The sequence below is a fragment of the Quercus robur genome, chromosome 3, assembly GCF_932294415.1.
Source record: "Quercus robur chromosome 3, dhQueRobu3.1, whole genome shotgun sequence".
Lineage (NCBI taxonomy): Eukaryota > Viridiplantae > Streptophyta > Magnoliopsida > Fagales > Fagaceae > Quercus > Quercus robur.
Window position 1 is genome coordinate 19852508 of NC_065536.1, and position 26332 is coordinate 19878839.

Here is a 26332-nt window from a genome sequence, read left to right on the forward strand (position 1 = left end):
TTGATAGAGAGAGGAAAAGAAAAAAAATTAGAGAAAATTTACCCGCCAATTGTTAGGTAGTAGGAAAATAGGAAGACTAATGCACAGCAACTCTCAACTCTCGACTAGATCTCCATTTGGGCAGAGAGAGAGAGGGTCAGGTGGGTATAGTAAAAAAGTTAAGGAAGAAACGGATAAAGAGATTAGGAAGAAAGGAAAATTATTGGGTAGTCCAAGACTACAAAACCAACTCCTAACTAATTAAAATTAGACACATCATTGAAAGAAGATAGATCATTACAAATTGATGTAATAAGTTTCTTTGCTATGTCATCCCACTAAAGCTTACTATTCTAACGCAACTTTAACCCCATTAGTTCTAAGACAGCAAATTAAAATTCCCTTTTTGAGAGAAAATTCAAAATTTCAGATGAGAATGAGTGGGTATTGAAATTAACTTTCTAATTTTTTTTTTCTTTTATTATGGAATAATATCACAATATGTCTTTGATGGGTCGTGGGTCGATCATTTTCCACCAGTGCCAAACAAGGTGTTTTTCTATCGAAGTTGGGTCATCATCTCCAACTTCCCACTTGGCAGCAATGGAGATTTTGGCACTATCCTGCTCATCGCCGCACGGGGTGAGTCCACTTTCCCTTTCTTTTTCTCCAGATGAAATTCTAGGATTTTCTTGCCCCATAAAATGTACTGCCATAGGAGTTCTTGATTTTTTAATTATTTGCTTTTCTTTGCTTCCCTTTGATAATCATGTTGATCTCTTTGATAATTATAGTTATGTCCTTGATAGAATGGTGTATCTTGAGTGATTTTTGTATTGGGTAATAAGGAATTCATGGCCAATTGATTTCACAACTTGGGCTCATTCCTTCTGTAATCCAACAGTTTGATAAAATGCCCCAATGATTTTTTTTATTTTTTTTTCATTTTAAAAAATTTGGGTATAGTCTTTTCATGAAACTTGCCTATTTCCCTAAGAAAAGCTTACTTTAATCATCAAGACTCATTCTTGGACATGCGATTATTATCATGTAAATTCTTAAGTATCAGGAACAAGGCATAAACATGTAAGTGATGTAACTTTGATTCGTAAGTCATTTTAATTTCTAGATCATGCTAGAAGTTATATTTTTTGCTTAGATATGATCAAGATTAGTGATATGATCATTTTGGCACCTACATGCGTATACATGCACTACAAGGTGCAAAGTCAATCTTAGAAAATTTACATGCTTTTATGATTGAAATCTTCCAAGTGCTTTTTGTTTCTCCATTTATAAATTTTCCAAATTGTTTTAGATTTGTCACATTTGCTTCTATTTTGCTTTTGTAGATGATATAGCAAGATATATGTGGGGGACAACATTTTGTTAGATGATTTTGTGTTTGCTTTTTAGGCTTATTTTGATGTTAAAGAAGTGGTAAATGTGTGATTGGTGGCTGTTTTTTATTGTATTTCGAAGTGTTCTTTATATTTATGGACATAGTATTTTTACCCATCCACAATTATTGCCATTTGGATGTGGGGGCCACTAGTTAACCTCTCTTCTGTTGCTTGGAATTTGATTTTGCAGTAGCTGGAAGCTTTAATGGATTGTAGAGATTTGACACCAAAAGAACTTGCATAACAAAAAGATATCATACCAAAAAAGGGTGGGGGCGTGTTGTATAACATGAGGCTAGTGGAAGTGATCAAGCTAAGGGCCATTGGAGCTTACAAACAAAAAATTGCAGATTTTGGATATAATCACAGCTGTGACAGATGGATATCATTGCAAAAACATGACATTATTTTTCATAAAACAACACAAGATGCAGGAAACGAACAAATTACTAAACAAAATCCAGCTAATTCAGAATTATGCAAGCCAATGGTTATTACAATACCCAAATCTCAATTGTCAAAAAATAAAGGCATCTATAGGAAACTCATCCAACTAGCTACTGATAGAGAGGCAATAAAAATTGTAAATCAAGGCAACACTTTAAACCCAATAAACCATTTTAGTTTACACTTTACACTACGCAAACATCCATCGTTATCATTAAGTTGCAATATCTGAAACCCATTATGCACAAAATTATCAAATACTTGAATCCATAGGGAAAAAGAAGGTAATGCTCTTAGACCTCATTCAAGGCAAAGCTTAATGTAATATTTCCTCGTAGAGGAGGCTTCTGGTGATGAGCGGGGCAGTATCGACTGCTGAGGTCGCTGTCGCTGCCGGGTGGCAAGTTGGAGACGGTAGGCTTCGGGGTTGGGAGAAAATGACCTGGAGGCTAGGATCTGAAGACATATTCATATTCCTCTAAACAAAATTTGAAGCTTTTCAGATGCAAAAAACGATGTGTCAAGCTGAACTTGTAGTCACGGACTACCAATAATTTTTGATGATGTGTCGTGTGATTTTCTGTTTGGGGTTGATCGGTGGTAGGATGGCTGATTTTGGATTGTCACTTCATAGTGGTGGGGATGAGTTTGGCAATGTTGGCTTCTTTTTGCTTGGTGGGTTGCATGTTTAATTGTTTATGGCTATGAATTTTCTGGGTTGCTATGATTTTTTTGAGTTTATAGGTTTTAAATTTTGTAGAATTGTTTGGGTTGCTAAGATTTTCTGGGTTTATGGGTTGCTGAAAATTGTTTGGAATTTTTTGGATTGTTCATGTGTTGGTGTGTGGTGATTTTTCTTGTTCTTACATTTGTGAAAGTGCCTTGGATGGTGGGGAGGAGATTGTGGCTGGGCTACGAATTATAGACCAACAATCCCCGAGTCCTCCATAAAAAAAAAAGAAAAAAGAAAAAAAAAAAAGAAAAGGAAATATCATCTTTTTCTCTTTCTTTTTTACTTTTCTTTTTGCCATTTATTTATCTTTTTCTCTTTCTTTCGCTACTGCTGAAATCAGAGATTATGTTGTGCGTAAATTATTGGTGGATATGGTTTGTGTTTGATGGTAAAACAGAATGAAAGGAAAATATGGTAAAAATCCCTGTTGAAGTGGGAGAGACTTTCAATGCATATCTAAATTTGATTTTTTGAGTTGTTATTAGTATATTAAGATATTGCCTATCAGATTGTAGTGAGCATTTTGTACTGTTCATTGTGCTGAGTCCTGAGAAAGCTATGTGCATTGTAACTTTGTAAGCATGTGCAGACTCTTAACCTTGAAGGTTCAACGAGGAAGTGAACGTTGCTGAATAAATGGAGCTCTTCAGGGACATGGAGAAAAAGTATGCTCTTATAGCGTTTTAGGTGTGGACTCTATAATATGCATGATTGCTCTCCTTTTAGTCCCGGCCCAAAAAAGAAAAAAAAAAATTGAGAGAAAAATTATTATCATTGTAGAAAAAAAGTTATTTGTACGTAATCGTCAAAACTGCTTCTATATTTTCGCAATTCATCAATAATCAGTGATTATATTAGACTATGTTGAATATAAAACAATACCATTTCCATTCCTAACACTAACAGAGCTTTCGAGCACTCAGTTCATCTTCAAGCCAATGTTGCTTGAACGCACAAAATTTTACGTCTATCAGAGTTTTTTTTTATTTTTTTTATTTTTTTAAATAAGTATCAACAAATTATAAAGTTATTATGGATGTACAAAATACAAATGTACTTTGGTAACCAAGCTTTTAGAGTGCAGCTACTCAAAATAAACATGGTTAATTCTATAAAAAAAATAATAAATAAATAAACATGCATGGTTAAGATTGTGAGGCCCAAGCTAGTTTAAATAAGGCCAACAACAGCCTAGCACTGACACAACACCAAATTAGAAACTCTCTCTGCCCATCCAAGCCTACAATGCAAATTAATAGGCAAATGAAACTCAAACATTCCCCCGATGATGGCAAACCTTAAAACTCTCGTGAGCAAAAGTAAATAACTCCTTAATCGACCACATATTTGAATGTATCTAAAAAGTAGTGGATTCAATGGGTGATTATAGCACGATGATAAATCACAGGACAGATTACAAAACTATTTTGGACCAATCAAGGCTATTTCTCTAAAAAAAAAAAAAAAAAAAAAAACTAAGAACACAAGCAAATCATTAACACGGAAAACAGATCATTTGGAAATTAGAGTTATGTTTTGATCCTTACCTAAACTGGTGAGTAAATTGGGATGCCGAAAGGAGATATAGATGGACAAAAAGCACGCCCGCAAGAGAAACAAATATACACAAAAGGAGCTATCTAGCCAAAACAATCCTCTTTTGACTGGTCTTGCAAGTGACAGCGAAGATGATTTGGTTCTTTGATTTTTTACTTTTAAATGGTAACTTGCTCTACCAGTAATTGGTTTTCCACTAAACTCAAATATGGGTTTGGATTAAGGGCATCTCCAATGGTCTATATAAAAGCAAAATATTCTTTATAATAGAGAATGAGACAAAAAAAAACCACTCCAATGGATTCTCTATACCCAAAATTTTTTTTAACTCATGAACAGTAGCTCATCAAGTCTGATGGGCTACCGTTCATTTTTCAAAATTTTTTTTTTCTATTATAATAATCAAGTGTTGAATAAAAAAAGGGATAATTACACATAACCCACCTGTGATTAGGGCGAAAATCACTTTGCCTACCCGTGGTTTGAAAAGTATCACTTAACCCATCTGTGGTATGTTTCCGTCAATCTCTGTAACCCACCTCAAGCCCAGCCATTACAAAAACACCTCTTAACACCAAAACACAACATAATGCGAATCAAAACACCCAAAACTCAGAAACTTTTCAAGAGAGATACTTGTGGTGAGATCAACGTGTTCTTCATGGTTTTTATATCTCTTTTTCAGCCTGTCCCGGCCCGGTGGTTTCATCTTGTCATGGTGGTTCTGGCTCTCCATAAGTGGTTACAAATTTTCTCGCCATTAATGAGTTGTGGCTCTCCATTTGGTGGTTTTGTGTCACCATTTGTGGGTTTTGTTGGTTTTTGCATTTGGGTGTGCTTTATTGTTTTTTTGCAGAAATCATGATGGCCAGTGGTTATGGGTTCACAATAGAGAGAAAAGAAAGATAGAAGTTTTCCCCATTGCCTCCCTCAACCCTTTGGCTAACTCCTCGAATTTCAAAAAAAAAAAAAAAAAGATTGGAAACCAAAAAGCATAACATAAACTACATTTGGAAACCATTAACAACATAAACTGCCGCCAGCACCACCATCACCACCACCACCACTACCTTCACCTCTCCCACCAGAACCTCCATAGCCACCTGACCCACCATCCGAAACCGCAGAAACTAGAAAATGATCAAAACCCAGTTGCCCAAATCGCATTTCAGAACGGCCCAAACTCTTAAACTTGGCTCCATGGCCAGAATTCAACGAGTGAGAGTAAGAGTGGCATGAAGAACAGGTACGAAACCCGCTAATCTGAACTGGGTTTGTGGGAATTCGGGTGGAATGCGAAATGGGTCTACGAGAAAACCTCATGAAACTGAAAGAGAGTAGGGATTTGCGGGTGAGTGATGTTGGGTTTGGAACCATTTGTTTCTATGAAGACTGAAGAAAAACAAGAGTTGTGGGAAAGTCTGTGTGACTGTGTGGTGGGTTTTAAGGTTTTTATTTTTTATTTTTTTATTTTATTTTTTTATTTTTACACACTGGTATAGGATAGGAGTGCGGCTCTCGGGTTGAGGGAGGCAATGGGGTTAGGCTTTTTATTTTTTTTGGGTATGTTCTTCATGTTTAAAATTTGTGTGAATGGAGAGAGAGATAAATACCACTTTTTGATCTTGTTTCTCTTGCATTTTTGCTCTATTTTTTGTTTTGGGAGGAGAGAGACATAAAGTTTGAACCAAAATACTTATTTATCCTTAATTTTAACAGAGGTGGGTTATGGAAAACAAATAGAATATACCACAGATGGGTTAAGTGATACTTTTCAAACCAAGGATAGACAAAGTGATTTTCGTCCTAACTACAAATGGGTTATGTGTAATTATCCCATAAAAAAATGTTGGAAGATGTGTAGTTGTTAAAAAAAGAATAAATAATGAATGAAGAAATAATATTTAAATAAGATAGAGAATGGGATAGAGAATCTGTTAGAAAGTGTATTTGAAAAAGTAGGTAAATATAGGTAAAAGTTACTGTTCATTCTCCAAACAGTACAAAAATTTGATGAATTTGCTGGAGATGCTCTAAAAGCATTAGAATTGATTGTTAAGATTTTAGTGGGTACGGTCTGTACTCACTAAAATAATAGGGGGTTAACTAAAATAATAGGGGGTATTGTAGAACAACCCGTACAATACAAATGTTGTTTGCTTGGCTTCAAATTCAAACTTATCTTTTAAATCAAAAAAAAAAAAAAAAAATACTCCTACGGGCTACAATAAGTCTATTGGTTAAAAAAAAAAAAAAAAAAATTATGCTCATGAAAATAAAGTAGCAATATGCTAGGAACACAATAAAAGTCAAAATTTGTCTAAATTGTGAATTATAAGTGGTAGAGTTGTAGACTCTTAACTTTTTCCTTACCATCACAACTCGCCATGCAGGCAAGTTGTGGTTTATCCATAATGTAGGGGCATAATACAAAAGTTAGTAAATTAGCGGGTTTTAATTTTAGAAACATAACAATATTTTTGGACATTTTAAAACGGAATACAAGATCAAAATTTGGAATGGAATGAGTATTAATTTCCTAAACAAAGGCCTTGTTAGCTTTTTGCCAAAATTAATTAGTTAATTCGTGTGTTTTAGTAGATAATTAATAAAAGTTTAGAGTGCAGAATACGAGTTTACTTTAATTCCTTTTGGAGAAACAATTCTATATTCACACAAACTTTCATCACAATAACAAGATGCCAAGGAAAGATGAATTGCACAGTTGGGCGCACTTGACTATCTTTTCTTTCCTTTCCTTCTTCCACACCCAGTATATATATAAGGAAGGTGCAGGGTGCAGACCTCTCTCCAAACTCCACCGCACTTTTAATTAATGTTACGAGCAAAAATGGAGTATAAATGGTCTGAAATCTTGACAAAGGCATTGATATTATTAGTACTTGTCAATTGTGACCACACTGCAGCTGCGGATCGAAGTGTGTGTTTTGGATGTAAACCTCCGTGCCCAAAGAAATTGCCAATATATGTTAGAGGAGCAAAGAGCTGTACTAACTGCAAGACGGCTAAATCACTGCCTTTGCTTACTACCAGCCCTATGGCTTTGGTACTACCTACATCAACTCCACCTTCTTTGGAACCAAAGAAGTCGCAGCTTTTCTTGCCCATGTTGGCACCAGAACCTCCTGTGAGTACTTCACAGTTTCTGTCTTGGGAAATTTTAATTTGGATTTTCACCTCGTGGTTTGGTTGAACATGTGTGTGGCAGTGTGTGCAGGGGCGGCCGCACTTGTAAGTCAAGGGGTTCAAATGAACCCCGACTTGGAAAAAAAAAAAAATATATATATATATATATATAATATTTTTTTATTAATTTAATTATCCTTAAAAATATTTTTGCACAACTTGGCTTAAATCTTGCACACCCCGATCACAAATCAATTTAGCACAAAAATCAAACAACATAGATTAGTTCATCCCAAAACTAATTAACAATACAAATCACTCTCCCTTTCTCTCATGAATCTCATCTCATCTCTATTCTTTATCTGACTTTCTATATATCTCTAAGTCTAAGATTAAAATGTGAGTGTTTGTGAGTTCTGAATGTCTCTCTTTATTATAAATTTATATTATATATGTGTGTGTGTGTGTGTGTGTGTTTGATACTAATTTTGTGCATTATTATTATTATTTTTTTATATAATGTTATTTGTGTGAATTGTGATGTGTGAAGGTGTATATATATAGTATAAATATACTATAACTTTATATAATTTAATAACCAAGAAATATTTGTTACATGTGTATATTGTTATCATGTTATAATAACTTTTTGTTATATAACTAGTGATTTAAGAAAAAAAAAAAAAGTAAAGTTAGTGATTGTTAAATGTATTATTTATGTATCGATGAATGTGGTTATGTGGGTCAATAATTAATATAAGGTCAATAATTTATGAAATAGCTAATAAATAATGACAACTACACAAAAATAAAAATGTTATACAAACTTAACAAAATAAAATGGTTACATCTACATTGGCAATAGATAATGACAATTGATAATAAACTATTATGTGACGATTTTAAAATATAAAAACTCGTAGAAGAAAATTGTAAAATTTCATGTATGTGTGTTTTTTTTTTTTTTTTTTTTCAATAACACAATATATTCAAGTTATCTTTTTATTAAAATTTGTTTAATTTAAGTTTCTTAATGACTCCCCTCAAGAAAATTCTTGGAGTCGCCCCTGAGTGTGTGTGTGAGAGAGAGAGAGAGTAAGGACTTCTTTCTTGTTTGGTTTTTTATTTCATTTGTGAGGGTTCAAATTTTGTAGAGGTTTGAAGACTTATTTTATTGTAGGTTTATGGAGTATGGAGTATTGAGTATGGACTGATTGGATTGGATCTTTTTCAACTTGAATAAATCTTAAGATATGATTAAATCTGTTTTTTAATCTATTTTTACTAATTATCTTAATAATTTTTTTGAACTCTATAAAGTATTTGATTACCTAAAGATAGATATTATGATTATTTGATATTAAAAAAAAAAAAAAAACCACTTTGTTTTTGAAATATCCAAAACAAGCAAGTTTTAATTTAATGCAATTGGAATAAATTTTAATTTTTCAAATCTTTTCTGTCATTTAGTTTTTTTAATTTATTAAGAATTGATGTCACCTGGTATAATTTGGGCTTTGTTACACACTAATTTTATTAACATAATTTAAACTGAAAACGAATGTTACTCATTAACTGATGAAAAAGTTGACAATTTATATTGTTTCTTAGGGTCATGATGGGATGAGATATATGATTAAAATCTTAATTTAGTTTTTGTCTTTTTTTTAGTCTAACATTTTCTGAGAAAATGAATGAAACTTTAGGTTGTAATTAGTGAATCTACTGAGAGTGGAGTGGTTTAAGTAGATTCTTTTCTACTAAAAACATTTAAGTTGGAAGTTGGAACAAAATGATTCTTGGATGAGCTTTACGTAATGAAGAATTGGTTGTGTAATTAAATTTATAAATGAGCTATGCTCAATGACCCTTTGCTCGCTGATCACTCGCTATACAAAGTAAAACTGGATGATTCTTTTTCGGGTGGAAATAAAGTGGCCACTAAGGAACCATTAGAATGGGGTTTATGCTATAAAAAGGAAATGAATTCCAACTAGAACAATAATTGGGATGAGCACAAAAAAAAATATTTATCCATGTGCTCTTATAGTTGCGTATTATGGCTGAGGTGCTTTGCCTATCTTTTTGTATGTATCTTTTCTATCACACTAACAATAATATTAAATTCTTTATATTTATGCATTTCAATTATTTTCTCATCTTATATTGTTCAATTTTATCCTAAGTTGAAATTTTTATAAAATTTTTATGTTTAGTTGTTAACAAAACATCAAAATGAATTCCTTTTCTAGCATAATTTAATACAAGTACATAAGTTACGCATTCTTCAAAAGAAATCTAAGCAACTGATTCTTGAACAAAATAGGTGCAACCTACTTTTTCTACTACCCTAACACTTGTATGCATCCTTTGTTTCCTGCTTGAGAAGATTTTATTATTCATCAAACAACTTTATTGAAGCTTTCAACAAGAACTACAATTATGGAGAAGTTCGTAAAGATCTACAGGTGGATTTGTTGAACCATCTAGAATACATTGAACAAAGTGCTACCCTTAGCTTCCAAGTTGCAATTTGGAGGTGGATGACACTAGTTATGGATCATCGACCTTCAGCACATGATGTCTTTACTGGCTACTAGAAACCCACCAAGGATGACTCTCTCGCAAAGCAAGGTTTTGGTTTTGGAGCTACCATAAATGTGCTTTACAGATATCTTGTTTGCGGTCAAGGTGATAATGAGTTCATAAACAACATCATATCCCATTACCTATATTACCTTGATCTTATGGGTGTTGGTCAAGAAGAAGCAAGGGCTCATGAAGAGCTCAGCTGTGCTGAGCAAGTTGCTTTCAATCCAACCTCTTCCTCATCTCCTTGATCTTTCTTTAACTAATCCTTATTTTTTTTCTAAGGTAATGCATTAATATGGTTCTACGAACATATATATTAAGTAACCGAAGGAAAAGTTTAAACATGAAGAGGAAGTAAGAGCTTTTATCATATGTTTGTATGTCTTTGTGTGAAGCTAAACTTGCTTTGACAATAAAAGTTTGTATTGATTTGCAGCAACCTTTTGCTAGTGTTATTTAACCTTTGAGATATTTTTGTTTTGGTTTATTGTTATTGTGTAATTATTTAGAGTGGATTGTCTACAAACCTGTCTATGTTCGTATAATATGTATTTTATTGGTAAAATCTTGGAATGTGTCCCACTTTTTTTGCTTCCTTTGTTTATATTAAGCATAACGTACAAAAAAAAAAAGAGAGAGAAGCATTTATGTTGGTCTAAGTGTAATATACTCGAGGGTCTCAAGTGATAGGTCAATAGCAATAGCATATTTTATGGTATTACATGTGTTTGGTTCGAATCTCATTTTAAACAAAGTCATAAATTTTTCCTAGGGACTTAGCCTAACAATATCTATAATTTTTTTTTTTTTTTTGAGAAACAACAATATCTATAATTTTTAAATCCACAAAATAATACACAGACATTTTGTGTATAATTTATCCTGAACACATATGTTTGAAATACATTATGTTCTCGTACATAAGAAAGTTTCATTAAGTCAATTAAACAATTACATATAATTTAAGACAAAATATTTTCTTTCATTAAGTCAAGTATAATGACTTACCAAAGTATATTAATCACAACCACCGCACTCCCTTGGTGCGATGGTCACTCTACAAGTATAAGTGCTTGTGGAGTGTGGGGGGCAAGGGCCGGGGTTCAAGTCTCCAAGAGGGAGCTTCACACACATATACACTTAGATTAGGCTAGAGTAGAATTCTATCTTGTATCAAAAAAAAAAAAAAAAGTATATTAATCACAGTTAATTTTCTTTAAAATTTAATCCATATATTTTTGTTAAATAAATTAAAGATTACACGTTACACTATAATTATAGTTTCTAGAAAACATTAAATGTATACAAATCAATTAATTTTGAATAGATTAAATATTAAATGTCAATTTTGTATGCCTTAAGACATACAATATAATATAATAGAAGATAAGTATATAATAATAGTGAATTAAAACAAAATTGCTTTTGTTTATGGATATTACAACTTATAAGTACATGTCCTAAAATTTTAACCATAAAAATTACAACATATTTTCTTCTAATGAAAAAGAGTTTAAATATTTTATATAATCCTATATCCCTAATATCTATATACAAAATGAATGATAAATACTACATTTACAACATTTTCACTATCACAAAAAATTTTAGGTGACAAACTGTTAGTGGTGGCTAATTAAAAGTATTATGTTGTAGTGTATTCAGATAAGAACCACTAGCATATTGTCACTTAGGATTATTGATATGGAAATGTCATAAAAGTGTATGGACATAATATTTCTCCAAATTAATAAGAGTTTGCTTTTAGAGTAGAAAAAGAATATTTACTTGCAAGATTTTTTTTCTTTTTTTTTTTTTGGATACAAGATAGAAACTCTATTCTATCCTAATCTAAGTGTATATGTGTGTGAAACTCCCTTCTAGAGGCTTAAACCCTAGCCCTTACCCCCCACACCCTACAAGTACTTATATTTATAGAGTAACTATCGCACCAAGAGTATGCGGTGGTTATTTACTTATAAGATTTAAGATTTATAATTTATGTACTCTTGGAAACATATGCTTTAAATGATCCTAAATTTAATGAGTTATATATATATTGAATATTAAAATAATAATAAAAAGAGACATTTTTACTTTTGCAACATTACTTTGAAGGAAGTTTTGCAATAATTTAAAGAAATAAAAATACAAAGGGGGTCATTAAACAAAATCTACACATACCTTAAAAATTTTCATATTAAACTAAAGGAGGAGGGAAAAATTTTAAAAGTCTAGTGGGGGCTATGCCTCCCACTCTCCTCCCTGCACTAATTTCCACCTTTCCCTCTTCCTATCTACCAATAAAAAAGTTTAACATATCATAAAAATAAAAAAATAAAAATAAAAAAAGCATTATTAGCAAAATAAAAAATGTCTTAAATTCTTAATCAAACAATTATATGTGTATTTATTCTTGGAATATTAAAAAATGATGGGGACGAAAATAGGCATATATGATTTTTTTTTTTTTTTTTTTTTTTGGAGGGATATGCATATATCATTGTTAAAAAATGATGGGGACGAAAATAGGCATATATCTTTTTTTTTTTGGAGGGATATGCATATATCATTGAGGGAAGAAGATATTAATTAGTTAATTCTTCTTTGTTTTTTTGGGTTGAAAACCAATTAGTCTCTAGCTATTTTCTTCCACTTTCCCTTGACTTTTATCTAATTTCCTTTGTCCGAGCCCAACTGAGTAATAGGCTGATCAAGGTTAGAGATGGGCCCTTCTTTTGGTTTCAAAGGGCCGGTGACTGACTTCATGGATGTAATGATTTTGAAAGCCCACAGTTGATGATTCGTCTCTAAGAGCATTCTCATCAAGAATGCTATAAAATATAGCATTTAGCATTTTAAAAAGTTACTTTATTCATTTAACAACCCACTTTACAAAACACTCAACATCAAAGGTTCTATTATTTTACCACTTCATTTAAATATTCTTTTTTTATTCTTTCTTTATATTTTCAAATAACTACCATAACTAACTTCCAAAGTACCCTGCAACATTACTGCGTAGTATTGGAGAGAATTGTTCTTAGCTTTTTTTTTTTTTTTTTTTTGGAATTTATTCTCTTAGCATTCAATAATTGATAAGAATCCCATAAAACACTAACATCATTTATCAAAGAAACAATAATAGGATGATCACTTATTAAATGGAACATATCCATTTTCATTTATATTGTTGAAATTTTGCATCAAGTTTGAGATGTTAGCAACCATAATTTTTTCCTGCCAACTTGGTATGCAACTAAAATTACAGACTTGAGCTACTCTTTTACTATTACACATAAACAAAATTCTGCAGCAACCAAGCCATTTAGCTTTGACAGCATCTTCCACCACAGCTTCTTGAGTTGCTGCATTAGCTGTTGATGCTCCACTGCTGGCAGCAGCTATCCAGTACAGAAATCCAGCAGCTACACAGTGCAGAGGAAAAAACAGCAGTTAAATTAAACCAGTGCAGAATAAGAAAACAGCAGCCCACACTCTGCAGGCAGCAGCTATCCAATGCAGAAATCCAACAGCTACCTAGTGCAGAAAAACCAGTGCAGAGGAAAAAACAGCAGTTAAATTAAAACCAGTGCAGAAAAACCAATGCAGAGGAAAAAACAGCAGTTAAATTAAAACCAACAGAAACAATATCCAATATAGATGGGAGGAGGTAGTATCACATTATCTTAAAGTCCAGCAAAAATCACATCAGTTGAACTATTAATCATGTGTATAAGCATATATGGCACTGAATTCAAACATGATGTATGAAATTTCATACTAGTATAATGTTCATATGTGAGCAAAGTTTGATTTCATGTGTGTAGAGAAAAATGCAAATCTGTCTAAAATCTATTCAACATATAAAACTCTAAAGATGATACTAGAATTTTAAGGAGGAATTTCAGCAAACACAAACCTGTGCTTCACGTTCAATGCTGTTATCCTAAGGAGTGAAGCAAGATTGCTGGTATCGCTCTAGTGTTTTTGGTTATACTGCAAAAAAAGAATTGAATTAGATAAAATTATAGGAACAGAATTAGAAACCAAAAAAAAAAAAAAAAAAAAGCAAGGTGTACCTGACAAGAGAGAATTAGAGATGAGCCGAGGACTTGTCCGCCAAAGCTCAAAATGGCGCCGTGCGCTGGTCAGCGGTGGTTTTGGAGTGCGAAATTTGGGTAAAGCTTTTAGCTCTAAGATCAGATCGGGAAGAACTGAGCAGCAATACAAGATCCACAAAATCCCTAACCCAAAACAAAACCTAAATGGAAGCCTAACCCATGGAGCTTCAGTCTGACCCAAATGGAAGCCTAATCCCCTCCCATGAATCTTCGGTTTTGAGATGAGAATATGACTTTCAAGACTGGGCTTTTGGGTTTGGTCAGGGAGAGAAGAGTGGGTTCGGTATGGGTTCACTCAGAGGAAGAAGAGCAGAGGCTGTGTTTGTGATGATGGTTTGGTCAGAGGGAGTAGTGAAGCGGAGATGAATTGGCGGCGTGGGTTGAGGGAAGGGATGAGCGGCTTGGGTTGAGGGAGAACGAAGAAAAAAAAAAAAAAAAGAAAAGAGAGGAGGCAGAGGCATAGGCGTGGGAGAAAGAGAGAACCAGAAAAAAAAAAAAAAAAAAAATGAGGGAAATCCAGAGGAGATAGGCGCGAAAAGAATGAGGGAAAACCGGAGGAGATGGGCGCGAAGAGGAGATGGGCGCGAAAAAGGGAAGCGGGGTTTTATTAAACAAATACTTTTTTTTTTACAATCTTGCTACAGTGGGCTGCTAGAGATAGCAGTCCACTGTAGCCGAAGTGCAAAATAAATAACATTTAACAGCATTGATGGAGGATGTTTTTTAGTGTTTATAGCATTTGGCATGCTAAATTTTAGCATTTATAACATTTACCCATCTTAATGAGAATGCTCTAATGTCTTTACTCGAAGCATTTGGGTGGGGTTTTGACGTCAGCATTTTTTGCTGAACATGTGAGGTCTTTTTAGTACTAGGCATGTGACTGGATTTTCCTGGATTGTCCAATCCCACTTGAATTTCAGCCGCCTGAACTGCTAACAATTCTACTGTATTAAGAGCATCCACACCAGCTCTTTTATAAATGTGTAAGATACACATTTTGACTATTTTTACACATTTTCAACCAAAAAACACACTACATCAGTCCATTTAAACTTATCTAAACTCATCTAAAATTTTCAACGAGCTACAGTACCGTGTAAATTTACACGGGCACTGTAACCCGTTTATCCCTTAAAATAATATTATTTGTACAGTATAATAAAAACCTCATTTTCGCTCTTTTTTTTTACTCTCTCCTCTCACTGAGCACACCAACGCCTCTTTCAAGTCTCAGCTTCCCTCTCCCTCTTGAGTTCTTCCTCTCATATTACAGTCTGAATTCTTTTACTCATTCTCATCACCACAGGAAATAATAATGTGATCGGTTTGGGAGTTTTGCAGTTCCGTGAGGAGGGTGGATCAATTGACAGACGAAATCTTCTTTATTGACAGACTTTGGGGTTGATTTCTCTAAAAAAGGTATGGGTTTTTCTCATTGAGATTTTAGGGTTTTTTGGTTTCAATCAAGATTCTTGAAAGTTTCTCTAAACTAATTTTTTTGGGGGTTTCTTGTTTCAAATTTTTTCTGGTTTAGGGTTTTTTTTTAGGGATTCTTCGAAGCACACCCGAAGTTATTTTTGGAATTTATTAGCATTTCAATTTTTGTGTGTATTTATATTTGATTATTTTAGAGTTCAGGTGAGGATTAAATTTTATGTATTTTGATATGGATTAGTTTCCCCGTGTGTAGGGAGTGTTTGAAGAATTTGGAGTTTTCTAAATTGTATTAAATTTCTATTTCTTCCTTGTTTTCGGATTGATTGAACATGGTATATACTTAGCTATAGGCGGCGGTCGTCAGAGCCACTATTACAACAATTAGCCCACCGGTGATGGCGGTACAATGGTCGGAGACACCAATCCGGTGGGCCATCGGACCTGCACCACAAGCGGCTCCATTGGCCGAGCCACCGGTGTTGGTAGTTTACTTAAAATATAAGTTTAAATTAAAAAAGTATAACCATTAAGGAAAATAATAAAAAAATTGATGAATAATGAATATTTTATTGAAAAGTCTTGTAAAATAAATAAACTGATGTAGGTGTTTTGTAAAAGTGATGGTGTAAAATAGAAAAAGTAGGTTTTTTGTATAAAATAGACTGAATCTTTTCCACAAGTTGATGTGGTTGCTCTAACCCTTACCGGAGTTATGTCATTCAAACTCTGACCAGTTCTTGATTTTTTGTCGTTTCCAACGCCAGATCCCCTAAATTGGATGTCACTGGATAGGATCTATCATTAGGTCTTACATCTTTATCTTCGTACCCTTCACTGCTGGAAGCTTTGGATTTTCCAAAACCGTTTTTGAGATTTCCATTGGCTCTAAGCCAATCCCCATATTATCTATCTTGATTATGATTATCTAGAGATTTAGAGCAATGTCTTTAATCATGACCCAACTTCCCACACAAAAAGAAAAAGTTGGGTACCCTTTCATATTTGAAAGTAACTTAGAACTTTCCTCCTTCTCTGTTGACCACATTACCTCCCCTACACAAAGCTTTGTTAATCGGAAGGTTTACTCGCACCCGCATAAATTTAGCTTGTTTTGACTGCCATGAGCTTTTGTCCGTTTCAATATAGTGCCCCAAATTGTTTCCCACATCTCTGCCAACTTCTGACATGTTTTCAAATGCTAGACCCCAAATTTGGACCCAAAAGAGAAAGTGAGTGAAGGAGATATTTGATATAGAGACCCTTTTTCCATCTGCAGAGGAGCAGCAAGTTGTTATCAAAATTTCACGGCCATTCCTTTCAACCCACACTCTTTGATATTCTAAACTAAACTTGAACTGGAATATGTCCTTACCCACGTCAATGAACAAAGTTTTTTCAAATCAGTTTGGAGAGAAACCATACAAACTCATCATATATACTTATATTGAGTGTGAATTTTGAAAATCTAATAGTTAGATTGCATGTTCTTATTACATTCTTAATACTTAGAAAATTTCAAGAAAATCAAAAATCAATTGTTATGTCATCAAATAAATGTTATAATTTCAAGTTTTTGTAATCTAAAGTTGTATATAAAAAATAAATTAATTGATCAAATAGTAAATAATATCCATTTTGAATAAAATTTGATATAAAATTCTACGGTTAGATTTTCAAAAGCCACACTCCAAAAAGAAATATATGAGAAGTTTGGAGAGTAAGTTTGTTCCACATCAACTATTCTCAGATCGAAACCCATTTTCCAAGCCGATTGAAGTGTGCTTTTCAAGGCTTGTTGGTTTTGATGACGATCCAAAAGCAGAGGACCAAATAGGCTCAAAGAACATTCTTCAAGAAGATCAGATCTGCACATAGGAGTGATGTAGATCTCTTCTTCTTCTTCTTTAGTGAGCCGGAAGTGCTGAAGGCCATCTATCACCGCCTGGTCCATGAAGACTTGATTATGGCCCTACCTTGAAAGATTAAGGCATGCCAAGTGAAGACCCACACGGAGATTTGGGGAGAAAGCAACCCATGCTAAGCCGAGAGAGAGAGAGGACTCCTACAGGGGAGAGAAAAGTAACTGAATTGTATGTTATTGTGGATGACTCCAATTAAGGAGCATCAACCTTTAGCACATGATATCTTTATTGGTACTTGGACACTCACCAAAAATGATAATTTGGCTGAGTCTCTGGTTCTGGTGCTACCATGAATGTGCTCTATGTCTATGGAGATCTTATTTGTGGTCACGGTGATAACGAGTCCAGGAACAACATCATCTCCCATTACCTATATTACCTTGATCAGTACACAGTATTTGAATTTGAAATAGTTAATTTTATTGTAGGCCTAGTGGACTGTTGCCTGTTTGGTTTGGTTCTTTTTCCAAGTTGAACAAATCTTAAAATATGATTACATCTGTTTACTTTTTTAATCAAATTTTGCTATTTTTTTTATCACAAAATAATATTAATTTGGTTATGAAATGATGGATAATTAAGGCTACGGATTTGTTTTATCAACTGAAATATCATCAATAAAATCATAATTACACAAGATGTATATAATTGATTATTTGGAAAATAAAAAAGGTACTTTTAATTTGCAATATCCAAACGAAGCAAGCTTTAACTGGTAAAGTTGCAAATGAATTTTAACGTTAAAACTCTTTTCTGGAGTTTAGTTGATTTGTTAAGAATTCTTATTGAAGGTAATAATTTGAGCTTTGTTAAACATCTATTTGAATAACTAATGAAAAAGTTAAAAATTTTACTGATTAACTAATGAAAAAGTTAAAAATTTATATTGTTTAGGCTCTAGGATGAGATTTGTGATTAAAATCTTAATTTACCTATTGAAACGTAAACTTTTTTAAGCAAATGAATGAAGCATAGGGTTGTAAGTGAATCTACATGCAAAGAGTGATTTAAGTAGATCCTTTTCTTCTAAAAACAGATTGGGTTGTAAGTTCGAACTAAATGAATTTGGAGCACTATATGTTCTTGAATTGTTATTATCAAACCGTGAGTTGTGCCATTCTACTTCAAAACTAATTGGATAAGAAAGATACACTCAAATCTTTTATGGTCTTTGACATTACACCACGCAGACCTGTTTTTAGAGTGGTTGTAGGGAGTCAAATTGTGGTCCCTCTAGCAATCCCTCCCTCACAATGACACTTCCATGACCTAAACCCATGACCTTAGCTCTGATACTATTTATCAAACTATGAGTTGTGTTATTTCACCTCAAAACCAATTGGTGATGAGGAATGTACACTCAAATCTTTTATGGTTTTTGACATTACACCACATGAGTTTGTTTTTAGAGTGGTTGTAAGAAGTTAAATTGTGGTCCCCCAACAGTTATTGTCTAATTAAAGTTGTATACGATGTATATTCAATGATCCTTTACTCCCTTATGCAAAGTAAAAGGTGGATGATCGTGCTTTTCAGGTGGATATAACGTGACTACCAAGGAACCATTATCATGGGGTTTATGCTACAACAAGGAAATGAATTCTAACTCATATTATTGTGATGAGCATTACAAAAACACTTATCCATGAACTCTTAGAATTGTATATTATGGTCGGGGTGCTCTGCCAATTTATTGGTATCTACCTTTTCCTCACACGTCTAAATGTAAAGTGCAATCCCCAAGTCCTCCATCATAAAGGATTTTTTTTTTTTGGTTGCTTTGGGGGGGGGGGGGGGGTGTGGTGTTGGTTGTGGGGTGGGGGGTGTGTTGTATGTGACGCAGAAGCTCAAATTCGTCTTCCTTGTTGAGTCCCAAAGCAATTCGTCTTCCTTGTTGAGTCCCAAAGCATCAATCCAATGTGAGTGATATACACGGGCAGACATAGACCATCAATCCCCAAGTCTTCCATTAGCAAAAGGGAAATGGAATCTTTTTCTTTTTGTCTGTCACTTTTCTTTTTACGTTTTTTTTACTAAATAATTTCTGAATAAATTATAATCTATAGTTTAAAGATTGTTCCAAAATAAATCTTACAATTTTAGAAGTTTCAAATTAAATCTGATAGTTTAACAACACTTAAGTTTAAACCATAAACTCATTACACATTATATATACACTTAATGGAAAAGGCTTAAACAAAATGACGCCGCCTGGATTGGATTGAGATAATGTTCGTAAGTGTTAGGTATATTCCATTAGAATTTAGGATTGGATTGAAATAATACCTATCTTTCAGGAAGAATTAAAATCTGCCCTCTGGGTCCCAATCATAAGACAGTTTGAGAAATATCTTGGTTGTTTCTATGGTAGGAAGGTTTCAGCTATGTTAAAAAGCGCATTTGGTCAAAGTTGCAACAGTGGAAGAAAAAACTCGTTTATAAGGAGTTGTTGACTTGTTTCAAACTCCTTTTGAATCTATGCAAGGAAATAGAACCGCTGATGCAAACCTTTCTATGTTTGTATGATAAGCATTTTAGTTGTGAAATCTTGGAAGGTATTCCATTTTTTTGCGCTTGGTTAGGTATAAAAGAAAATGTAGATTTACTTTGTTTAAGGTTAACATAAATGAAAGAAATATACTGTCATTCGAAATTCTCAGACGCACAATGCAAGGACCAGCTTCAAACAATTTGAGGCCTGACATGAATTTAAGTAAGAATTGGTTTTTTTTTTACAAATTTTTTATATATCAAATAATTAAAGATTTTTTTCTTCTCTTCTATGTGATTTTTGTGTATTTTGCTTTTGGGTTTTTTCATTCTTATTATTTCTTGTGCAAATCTTTTTAAGATTTATAATATTTTTACAATCAATCTTGATATTTGAGCTTCCACTTTTGCATATATATATATATATATATATATATATATTAAAACGTAGAAGATATCATTATATTATAAAATTACGGATTTTGAAAATGAATTTGGTATGCAAGGTTGTAGAGTGCAACTACTCAAATTACAAACTTTGTTCAAATTTTGAAGGTTCAAAAAAGTTTAGATTAGGGGTCTGTTTGTTAGTGTTGTTTAAATAACACAATATGTATTTTCACAACATTTTTTCACCCACACGTATTTTCACAACATTTAAATAATATTACTAAAACAACATTACCAAACTGGCCCTAATTTTGTGGCCCAACACACTACAAGATTAAAACCTCTGCCCTAACAAGAAGAAAGGCCTTTTGGCTTTTTCATTTTTGTAATATTAATCAGTTAATTCTTCTTTGGTTTTTTGGATAGAAAACCAATTAGTCTCAAACTTTCAAGGGCTAATTCTTTAAATTTTAGAGTCAAAATAATTTTCACAAAATATTTCATAAATAACAATTTTTTATTGTTAATAATAAAGTAATGTCATTAATGGGTCAAGAACAATACCAATAAAAATTCGTAATAATTCAATTATTATTAAAAAAAAAAAAATCATATCCCTAACATATCCCTAAAGTTTAGAATGCACAATTCACGTGTTTCTTACTTGTATTCTTTTCGAGTAAACAGGAATTTACAAAATCTAATCATTCTGCAGTGATGGGACCCGTTGAGCCTCTCTGGTCCAAAAGGATAGTTTGGTAATGATCTATTAAGCATATCTATTTAAAATTTTAAACTCCATGTTGACCTCAATATAAAAGATTTTACATGGTCCTTTACATTATTTTTCTAATTATCAATATTTACATATTATATTAATTTAGAGAAGTGTTATATTTATAATATTTTTACAATAAATTATAGGTAATTAATTTTTACTAGTTTTAATTTAAACCTGCTATTAAAATTACTTTTTTACTCCACCAATAATAATTTGTAACAATCCACTACTTAAAAATTTATTATGAAAATATTGTAAAAATATTATCAACATAACATTTGTCATTAATTTACTACTGAAATCCATGAATGGATGCATCCATCGTAGATATAGTGATTTAACATTGGACTATTAAGTCAACTTTTGGTAAGGACCAACATGGACTTATATTGTGATGAGCACTATATAAAGCACTTAAACATACATTCTTAGAGTTGTATACTATGGTTGGGGTATTCTGTCGATCTATTGGTATCTACCCTTTTAATTACTCTAACATATCATACGTCCTTTACCTCTCTGCATTAAAATTGAGTCTCATATTGTATTGTTCAATTTTATCCTAAGTTGAAACTTTTATGGAGTTTAATTTATCTTTGTTAAAGAAAACATCAAAATGAAACCCTTTTTCTAGCGTAATTCAAATAAAGTACGTAAGGCATGCATTCTTTAACCGAAATCTAGGTAATTGACTCTATAAGGACACGATTCGTATCAAACCACAATAGTGTTGGGTTCGCACGTAAAAGGGCCCAAACAATATCATTTGTAGAGCGTGGGTTTGAAAAGCTAGGACTTGGTCACCAGGCAGTGAGTCTTTCGTGATGTCCATACATGGTTAGGTCATTTTCGCCCTAGGAGTCTTTCTCCAGGAGGCGAGTTGGGAGGTTCTGGTTTTTGGTTATTTTTCCCAGCCACTTCTATGAATTGCTTCCTTTTCCTTTTATATTAGCCTATGTTTTTTTATCTTTCGTCCACGTGTAGGATCAACATTCCAAGACTGATACTTGTCCCATCAGTCCTTACTCAGAGTGGTTGGGGGTGGTTGTAAAAACTGGAGAGTATGTCTTTGTCAGGTGCAGAGTATTTAATGGCAGTAAGGGCAGCTTTCCCCAGTTGTTTACGCTTTCCAGCAGACCCTTTTATATTGGTACAGATATTTCAGATTTTTTCCCAAGTTGTTTCTATACCACTTTTGCCCTTTCTTCCGAGGAGACTTTGGACCGGCCGAGGATCGAACCGTCCTCGGCTGTATCCCAATGCTTATTTTGTACTTGCATTACAATGCCTGGGCCATAACCTTCCTCGGCTTGGACCTTTGGGCCTTAACGAATAAATAGAGCTGGCCCAAAAGATTGCTTTTATTCGGAGCTGGCCCAAGTATTGTTGGGCCCCACAGACTCTTTCCTTAAAAAAATAAAAAATAAAAAATCTAGGTAACTGGTTTCAAAAAAAAAAAAAATCTAGGTAACTGACTTGGGAAAAACATATGCAACCTACTTACTACACTATAAGACATGCATGCGTCTTCTGTTCCCTGTCCAGAAATCTATTATGGATCAATTTAGAGTGGCATGCCACATTCTGAATGATTTTCTTTACTGATATTTTCAATAGGAACTATAGTTATGGAGAATCTGGCAAAGATCTAGAGATGGATTTGTTGAACCATGCATCCAAAATACATTGAACAAAATGCTACACTGGGCTTCCAGGTTGTAATTTGGAGGCAGATGAAAGCAATTAAGGACCATTAACCTTCAGCACATGATGTCTTTATTGGCTACTAAAAACCCACAAAAAATGACATTTTGGGCAAGCAAGTTTCTGGTTTTGGTGCTACCATATGAATGTACTCTACGGAGATCTAGTTTACGGTCAAGGTGATAATGAGTCCATGAACAACATCATGTCTCACTACCTATATTACCTTGATCTTAAGGGTGTTGACCAAGGAGAAGCACGATTTAATGAAGTGCTCAGTTGTGGCAAGTAAGTTGCTTTCAATCCATCCTCTTCCTCATCTCCTTAAACTTGATGAGGAAGAGCATGACCTCATGAACTAATCCTTTTCTAAGGAAATGGAATGGTTCAAACATGAAGGGGAGAAAGAGTTTGTATAAATTTTTTATCTGTCTTATTGTGAAGATAAAGTTGCTTGTACAGTAAAGAGTTTGTATCGGTTCAAAACCTCTCCCCTATATATCAAGTTTATATATATATATATCAAAAAGCAAGTTTTAATTTAATGAAGTTGGAAATGGATTTTAATGTTTTAATTCTTTTATATCATTTAATTATTTAATCTCTCATATATTTGATGTTATAGGGTATAATTTGGGCTTTGTATAATTTTAGTTGATTAAAATGGTTTAACTGAAAACAAATCTTATAAAAGAAAATGTTTAATAACTAATTTGGTTTTTCAACTATAGGGTAAAATTCAATTTGGTCCCTCAATTGTATTAATTTAGTTCAAAAATGAATTGTGCCAATTTAATTCCTCAACTTTCAAAATCTATTACAAAAAATTCAAAATCAAATTTACTTCATCCTTGAATATTTTCTTCGTTTAAATTTTAATGAGGATAATAAAACACATATTAGAAGATTATTTTAGAAAATGTAAATTTTTTAAAATCAAATCAATTTCGACTCTTAATTATGTTAATATTTAAACATATATTAGACCAAAGTATGAAGTTGACTTAATTTTAAAGTTGAGTGACTAAATTGATAGTAATAGTTTAAGGACCAAATTGAACTTTATTCAATAATTGGAGGATTAGCTTCATAATTTAACATATAAATTTTATATTGTATTTTCACCAAATGAATGAAAAGTGTTGGTTTGTAAGTGATTCTAATCATATAGTGATTTAACTATATTCTTTTTCTCCAAAGAACAATTTAAGTTGGAACTAAACTAATTTGGAGCACAACATATCCATGCAAAGTAAAAGTGGATTTTTTTTTTTTTTGGGTCGTTTTTAGGTGGAAATAAATTGGCCACCATGGATCAATTAGCATGGGGTTCATGCTATAACAGGAAAATGAATTCCAACTCGAATTATTGTGATAAGCACTACAAAAAAGCTTATCCATGTGCTCTTGGAGTTGCATACTTTGGTTGTGATCCTCTACCTATCTATTGGTATCTACTTTATCATTTACATTAACATTGATCATACACCATATATATCTTTGCATTTGAATTATTTTATCATCTTATGTTGATTAATTTTATCCAAAGTTGAAACTTCATCCAAAGTTTTCTAGTAGTTGTTGTTTTTTTTTTTTTTTTTTTTTTGTTGAATTACAATTTTAACCCCATTTTTTTATTTTTTAAGAATAAAGATAATCTAATTAGATTAGGGGTATTTTTGACATTTTTTAAAGCCATAACTTTCTAAATTCTCTTAATATATATATAGATATATATATATATATATATCTGTATATATATATATATATATATATATCAAAAAGCAAGTTTTAATTTGATGAAGTTGGAAATGGATTTTAATGTTTTAATTCTTTTATATCATTTAGTTATTTAATCTCTTATATGTATTGATGTTATAGTTTATAATTTGGGCTTTGTATAGCTTTATTTGATTAAAATGGTTTAACTGAAAACAAATCTTATAAAAAAATGTTTAATCACTAATTTGGTTTTTCAACTATAGGGTAAAATTCAATTTGATCCCTCAATTGTATTAATTTAGTTTTTCAAAAATTAATTGTGCCAATTTAATTCCTCAACTTTCAAAATCTATTACAAAAAATTCAAAATCGAATTTACTTCATCCTTGAATATTCTCTTCGTTTAAAATTTAAGGAGGATAATAGAACACATATTAGAAGATTATTATAGAAAATGTAATTTTTTTTTTTAAATCAAATCAATTTCAACTCTTAATTATGTTTATATTTAAACATACATTAGACCAAAGTATGAAGTTGACCTAATTTTAAATTTGAGTGACTAAATTGTTAGAATTAATAGTATAAGGTTCAGATTGAACTTTATTCAATAACTGGAGGATTAGCTTCGTAATTTAACCTAAAAAATTTATATTGTATTTTCACCAAATGAATGAAAAGTGTTGGCTTGTAAGTGAGTCTAATCATATGGTGATTTAACTAAATTCATTTTCTCCAAAGAACAATTTAAGTTGGAACTAAACTAATTTGGAGCACAACATATCCATGCAAAGTAAAAGTGGATTTTTTTTGTTGTTGTTTTTCAGGTGGAAATAAATTGGCCACCATGGATCAATTAGCATGGAGTTCATGCTATATATAACAAGGAAATGAATTCCAATTCGAATTATTGTGATGAGCATTACAAAAAAGCTTATCCATGTGTTCCTGGAGTTGCATACTTTGGTCGTGGTGCTCTACCTATCTATTGGTATCTACTTTATCATTTACACTAACATTGATCATACATCATGTATATCTTTGCATCTGAATTATTTTATCATCTTATGTCGATTAATTTTATCCAAAGTTGAAATTTCGTTCAAAGATTTATGTTTATCTATTAAGAAATACACCAAAATGAGATTATTTTCTAGCATAATTCAAATATGAGTATCTAAGTGATGCATTCTTCAAACGAATTTAGTGTAGATCAATTCAAATTGCATGCGTCAATTCGAATTTTTTTTTTGTTTACTTATGCTTTCAACAGGAACTACAATTATGGAAAAGCAGGTAAAGATTTGAAGGTGGATTTATTAAACCATCCAGAATACATTGAGCAAAATGCTACCTTGGCCTTCCAAGTTGCGATTTGGAGATGGATGATGCCAGTTAAGAAACATCAGCCTTCAGCACATGATGTCTTTCTTGGCACTTGGACACCCACCAAAAATGACACTCTAGCCCAGCGAGTTTCTGGATTTGGTACTACCATGAATGTGCTTTACGGAGATCTTGTTTGTGGTCATGGTGATAATGAGTCCATGAACAACATTTTCTCCCATTACCTATATTACCTTGATCTTATGGGTGTTGGCAGAGAAGAAGCTGGGCCTCAAGAAGTGCTTAGTTGTGCTAAGCAAGTTGCTTTCAATCCATCTTTTTCCTCATCTCCTTGAGCTTTGTTTGGTTTTGATGGATAGTGCCCTTTGTTGAACTAATCATTTTTTTATGGAGGTGCATTTATAAGGTTCTCTGAACCAATCAAGTAACAAAAAGGAAATGATCAAACATTAAGGGAGAGTAATTGTATGTATAAACTATGTGTGTGTCTCCGTGTGATGCTATATACTACAAGAAATTTGGTCTTTAGCGACGGCATATAGTCATCACTAATG

The 26332-nt window shown here is 32.6% G+C and overlaps 1 protein-coding gene, 1 long non-coding RNA gene and 2 pseudogenes across 2 annotated transcripts; 3 read left to right on the forward strand and 1 right to left on the reverse strand.

The window, feature by feature from the left end:
- The first annotated feature begins 7149 nt into the window (after positions 1-7149).
- On the forward strand, positions 7150-23037 carry LOC126719369 (chitinase-like protein 2; annotated as a pseudogene).
- On the forward strand, positions 9123-10365 carry LOC126716476 (chitinase-like protein 2; annotated as a pseudogene).
- LOC126717431 (uncharacterized) lies at positions 13009-14420 on the reverse strand. The gene is made up of 3 exons (XR_007652591.1): positions 13941-14420; positions 13781-13857; positions 13009-13286 (listed from the first exon to the last, which is right to left on the reverse strand). It is a non-coding gene; the product is annotated as an uncharacterized LOC126717431 (long non-coding RNA).
- Positions 23038-24019: 982 nt separating the features above from the next.
- LOC126719370 (chitinase-like protein 2) lies at positions 24020-26113 on the forward strand. The gene is made up of 2 exons (XM_050421938.1): positions 24020-24159; positions 25705-26113. Exons 1-2 carry the CDS (start codon positions 24020-24022, stop codon positions 26111-26113), a joined length of 549 nt encoding a protein of 182 aa, XP_050277895.1.
- Positions 26114-26332: the final 219 nt, after the last annotated feature.